At 39.6% G+C, this 6,235-nt stretch overlaps 2 protein-coding genes across 2 annotated transcripts in view; both read right to left on the bottom strand.

Moving 5' to 3' along the window:
• The window catches only part of LOC104984313 (olfactory receptor 10H3-like), a 13,340-nt gene extending 12,519 nt beyond the window's left edge, over positions 1-821 (bottom strand). Inside the window, exon 1 of the mRNA XM_010833991.1 lies at positions 818-821. Within this exon, the coding sequence (XP_010832293.1) occupies positions 818-821 (4 nt within the window). The remainder of the gene's footprint in view (positions 1-817) is intronic.
• A 1,497-nt stretch (positions 822-2,318) lies between these two features.
• Positions 2,319-6,235, bottom strand: part of LOC104984314 (olfactory receptor 10H3-like) — an 18,778-nt gene continuing 14,861 nt past the window's right edge. Inside the window, exon 2 of the mRNA XM_010833992.1 lies at positions 2,319-3,280. Coding sequence (XP_010832294.1) covers positions 2,319-3,280 — 962 coding nt within the window. The remainder of the gene's footprint in view (positions 3,281-6,235) is intronic.

The following is a 6,235-nucleotide window of genomic DNA, read 5'->3' on the forward strand; positions in this document are numbered from 1 at the left end:
TAAAAAGCAGAGACATTACTTTACCAGCAAAGGTCCATTTAGTCAAAGCTATGGTTTTTCCAGTAGTCATGTATGGATGTGAGAGCTGGACTATAAAGAAAGCTGAGTGCTGAGGAATTGATGCTTTTGAACTATAGTGTTGGAGAAGACTCCTGAGTGTCTCTTGGGCAGCAAGGAGATCCAACCAGTCTATCCTAAAGGAAATCAGTCCTGAATATCCATTGGAAGGACTGATGCTGAAGTTGAAACTCCAATACTTTGGCTACCTGATGCAAAGAACTGACTCACTAGAAAAGACCCTGATGATGCGCAAGATTGAAGGCAGGAGGAGAAGGGGACGACAGAGGATGAGATGGTTGGATGGCATCATTGACTCAATGAGTTTGAGTAAACTCTGAGAGTTTGTGATGGACAGGGAAGCCTGGCGTGCTGCAGCCCATGGGGTCACAAAGAATCAGACACGACTGAGGGACTAAAGTAACTGACTGACTGATTTGGTCTTTTGGTGTTGTCTTTGGTTCCTGACCCTCTGATTAGAGTGTCTTTTGTACACCAATGACATGACTGGTGGCTCTGGGTTTATCCTTTTATAAAAGGTTTATCTTTTATAAAAGATCTTCTGCCTCAACCCAAATATTTGGCCTTATCTTTGAGTTAACAATTGACATCCCACATCAGGTTCCCTTTCTTGGTCCTCAGTGATATATATTCCCAAACACCAGTGAGGGACTCAGATAGACATAAAGTGCCTCATGATTCCCTCCATTCACATTTGTGTGACTTCCACCAATATTTCCCATCTGCATACTGAAGGTACCCATCTTTGGCCTCTGACCTCTCAATATAATCTTGAGATAGCATTCTATCTTTTAACACACTTCTCAAAGAGGTGCAAGTATAATACAGTAGTAAAAATTGATGTTTTACTGAAAATTATGTGTGGGAAAGGAATATCCCCTGGAGAAGAAAATGGTAACCTGCTCCAGTATTCTTGCCTGGAGAATCCCATGGGCAGAGGATAGAGGAGCCCGGCAGGCTACAATCCATGGGGTCACAAGAGTTGGACATAATTTAGCAACTGAACCAACACACGTGTGGGAAAAATAGAGATTTCTATAAGATGTTGGATAAAAACACCTTTAATATGTCCATGTTCTTAGCTAAGCACCCATCCCTCTTCCTTTTCTCTCCCCTCTGTCTCTCCCTTGCTCCCTCCAGCCTCTTTCCTTTCTTCCCTTTCTTCATATGCAGATTGCTCTATTAGCAACCTTCTTCTGTTCCTCTCATCTTGCCCAGATTTTGCCCCATATGCTTTAATCACGGAGAAGGCAATGGCAACCCACTCCAGTACTCTTGCCTGGAAAATTCCATGGACAGAGGGGCCTGGTGGGCTGCAGTCCATGGGGTCGTGAAGAGTTGGACACGACTGAGTGACTTCACTTTCACTTTTCACTTTCATGCATTGGAGAAGGAAACGGCAATCCACTCCAGTGTTCTTGCCTGGAGAATCCCAGGGACGGGGGAGCCTGGTGGGCTGCCGTCTCTGGGGTCGCACAGAGTCAGACACGACTGAAGCGACTTAGCAGCAGCAGCAGCAGCATGCTTTAATCAATTGAATGATCAGATCTAATGAGCTAAATACTACTCGCCTGCTTTGTCTCTCCCTCTCTCTTTGTCTCTCCCTCACTCTCACTCTCACAGTTGCTCTCTACTTGGAATTTCTTCCATAGTTCACTCAGTTCAGCTCAACAGAAAGACTTCTTTTTCTGTCTATAACTCCAAAACCAAGTGAGAAACTGTAAACAGTAAGCCATGTTCTCTGACAATTACTTTATTTTCCATTGTACATGTGTAATAATTAACATATGTCAATAATAATAAAGCACTAGGCACAGTACTTTATGCATAATTATAAGGACTCAATTCTGATGGCATTTATGACTATCTTTAGGTTATTTTGTTTATTACTATCCTTGAAGACGGGGGAATAAAATCTCCTCCTTGCTGTCTATTCAAGAAGAATCACATATGTCAGGGTCCTCACTCATTCTTCTGGGGGTCCCCACCTGCCTATAGAAAGATAAGATATTCTTAGGCATAGATAATGGGATGAAGTTCCTCTCACTGCAAATAAGCTAAAGATTATGATGATAGAACTTATGGAAGAGAGGGAAATATCAGAGAAGAACAAACAGTATGCATGAAACTGAATTGGAGTATGGATACTCTACAGACCTGAATCATTGCAAGAGTTCTATGGAGACAGACATTATTAAGCCCAAGCCTTCTGTCACACTTCCATAACACTTAACTAGCCATCAGGAACTTAAGGGACAGAAGGTTCTGCGGAAGCTTCTCTGTATGGCGTTCTTCAGCTCCTTATTCCTGAGGCTGAAAATGATGGGGCTAAGAAAGGGGGTGAAGACTGTATATGTGGTGGCCATGAGAGTGTTACTGTCCATGGAATGGGCGCCTTTGGGCTTGAGGTAGATGATGGAGGCAAAACCGTAGTGCACGACCACTATGGTGAGGTGGGAGACACAGGTGGAGAAGGTCTTGTGCCGGCCCTCAGTGGAGGGGATCCTCAGGATGGCAGCCACAATGAAGACATAGGAGAGGAAAATGAGGAATAAGCACCCCATCAGGGCTGTGACACAAAGCAGAATCACAGCCATGGAGACAGTGGCTGTCTCCTTTCCACAAGCCAACTTCAAGAGGGCAAACACGTGACAGAGAAAATGGTGAATCACATTAGACCCACAGAAGGTGAGGTGAAAAATTATCAATGTCAACATCATCCCCATGACTGAGCCACCAGCCCAGCACCAGGACACAAGACGGGCACAGTCACGGGTGCTCATGAGCACATTGTAGCGCAGCGGGTGGCAGATGGCCACGTAGCGGTCGTAGCCCATGATCATGAGCAGGAAGGAGTGGGTGAAGCCAAACGTGAAGGAGAAGAACATCTGGCTGGCACAGGCCACAAAGGTGATGGAGCGGTGGGTGGAGAGCATGTCCACCAACATTCGAGGGGTGACTGCAACAGTGAACAGGATCTCAGAGATGGAGAGGGCACACAGGAAGAGGTACATGGGGGTATGGAGGCTGTGCTCCCTCCAGATGGTGCCCATGATGAGCAGGTTCCCCAGCAACGTGAACAGGTACATCAGCAGGTACAGCAGGAAGAAAGTGGGCAGGAGCTGCTGAGGGAAGTTGGAGAAGCCAATGAGGATGAATTCAGACACTGTGCTGTAGTTCTGTCCAGACGAGGATGCTGCATCTGGGGAGATTAGAAGCAAGATGAAGGCCCAGTGGTTACAACAGAGGCTCTTCCATAGATTAATGGAGAATTGAAGAGCTCTATACTACATAACTTCCTGAGCTTCCCTGGTGGCTCAGATGGTAAAGAATCTAGCTGCAATGTGGAAGACCCAGTTTCCATCCCTGGTTGGGGAGATCCCCTGTAGAAGGGAATGGCAACCCACTCTAGTATTCTTGAATGCAGAATTCCATGGACAGGGGAGCCTGGCTACAGTCCATGGGGTCACAAAGGGTCGAACAGGACTGAGCCACTAACACTTTCACTTCATATTATGTAACTGTTTTTTAAACTTGTCTGGGTCTCAAAATCTTCATCAGTAAGATGGAGTAAATCATAGTAATTCCTGCCATTGATCTTTATGATAACTATAAAGCAAGACACAGATAAAGCAGACACAGACAATCAAGGTCATATTCTCTTCAATATTGTGCCTATTCTAGAACACATATATTTGGATATTGAGGCTCTAAAAATTTTTTGAGAGACTTTGGCCTTTATTGAGTAGCCCTTTTATATTTATTTTAATTCTGTTTGATTGGTACTCACTTCAGCATCTTATTTTGAATTATGTATTACTTTCCTAAAGAAGCATAAGCAAAGGTTTGAAAATAAAGGAATAGGCTGCAACTAAAGAAAGATCCCACATGGCACAACTAAGACCTGGTGCAGTCAATACAATAAATAAATACTTTAAAAAAGAAAATAAAATGATGGACAAACGTATCCCAGCCAAATAAGCACCAAAGGAAAGCTGAAGCAGTAATCCTGGAAGCAGAAAAAATGATTTTTCCTTAAAAAAAATTTAAGGAAAGACTAATTATAACATCTGTTACCCTATTCCATTGAAAGGAGCCAAGTTACCTAGAGAAATGATCTGTGCATGGATGGCAAGCCTAGGACACTGCTGCCACCGTGAAATGGAACTTCCACTGAGCAACGTGCTTATGTTCAATGATGCCAGAACAGTATGGATGGTCCTCAAAAAACTAAAAATAGAGCTACCATATGATCTGGAAATTCCAATCCTGGGTGTGTAACTGGAGAAAATGAAAACACTAATTCAAAAAGTACATTCACCCCAATGATCACAGCAGCAGTATTTACAATAGCCAAGATATGGGAGCAACCTAACTGCCCATCAGCAGAAGAACAGATAAAGAAGATGTGGTATATAAATACAATGGGTTATAATTCAGCCAATAAAATAATGAAAACTGTCATTTGCAGAAACCATGAACAGACCTAAAGAATATTTTTCTTAGTGAAATATATCAGATGGAGAAAGACAAACACTGTAAGATATCACTTATACGTGGGATCTAAAAAACAATTCAAACAGACTCACAGATAAAGAAAAGAAGCTAGTGGTTACCAAAAGGGAAAGGGAAGGGGAGAGGAAGAAAACCAGGGGACTGGGATTAACATATACAAACTACTATACAATATAGATACAAGTTACTATATACAAAGATATATTGTATAATACAGGGAATTATAGTCATTATGTTGTAATAACTTAGAAACTTTGAATGGAATATAATCTGTAAAAATACTGAATTACTAAACTGTAAACCTCAAACTAATATAATGTTGTAAATTAACAAAACCTCAATAAGAAATAAAATAAGTTACAAAACATGCACACATCAAGGGAAAAAGAAGAATATTTTATGAAGTGTAGAAGAAAATTTTAGAGACCTGAATATCATTTAACATATGACAACGTACACTACAGTATTAGTAATAAATAGATGATGTCAGGGAAATAGATATAAAATACAAAGAGGTAAATCAATTTTGGATAGTTGGATAAAATAAGTTGGAAATTTTAAGAGTTCAGATGCAATTTGGGAATTATAATGCAATTAATACATACAGACATAGGCTCCTGAATATACTTATGCCTCTCACCAGAAATTAAACATTTTCTTTCAAGAACATAGAGGACTTTAACGAAATTTGTTTGAAGGCCAAAAGAAACCTCCATCAACTTCAAAGTATAAATATTATATAGATTACAATGCATTATATTTGGAAATCGATGGAGAAGAAATAGCTTTTAAAATTCCATAAGCCAGGAAGCTCAATACAGTATTAAATATGCTTTTGTTTCAGTAGTAAATCATGAAATAAAGAAATATTTATAATTAAATAATTTAAACATCAAATATAAATATTTTAAGCTAAAATAGTATGAGGGAATGAGGGAAATTTACAGATCTACATATAATTATCAAGAAACTATCCAGAAAAAATTATGCTTCTGACAGCCAATATCAGGTGAATGAAAAAAGACTAATAAGATAGAAACAAAGAAAAGATGCCAATAAGAAAACTAAAATTAAAATTGGGAAATAACTTTAAAATTATGGATATTTAAAAATTAATAAAAATAGAAATTATAAGTTAAGAAATTTAAAACAATACATGAAATTAACATATTCTCAGAAATATAAAATTCCAAACTGGTGCAAGAAAAAACAGACTCTGGATATTCAAAAAAGATATAAAGAAAAGGAAGTGGTTAAAGAACTTCTCTTTCTATAATCATCAGCCCCGCTTGGCTTACAAGTGAGAGCTTATAAATTTTTAAAGAGCAGTTGATGAAAACCTTATACATGTTCTTCAAGTTAACACAATGGAGTATTACTCAGCCATTAAAAAGAAAACATTTGAATCAGTTCTAATGAGATGGATGAAACTGGAGCCTATTATACAGAGTGAAGTAAGCTAGAAGGAAAAACACCAATACAGTATAATAACACATATATATGGAATTTAGAAAGATGGTAACAATAACCCTGTGTACAAGAGAGCAAAAGAGACACTGATGTATAGAACAGTCTCATGGACTCTATGGGAGAGGGAGAGGGTGGGAAGATTTGGGAGAATGGCATTGAAACATGTAAAATA

Source organism: Bison bison, unplaced genomic scaffold (genome assembly GCF_000754665.1).
Source record: "Bison bison bison isolate TAMUID 2011002044 unplaced genomic scaffold, Bison_UMD1.0 scf7180017863978, whole genome shotgun sequence".
Taxonomy (NCBI): domain Eukaryota; kingdom Metazoa; phylum Chordata; class Mammalia; order Artiodactyla; family Bovidae; genus Bison; species Bison bison.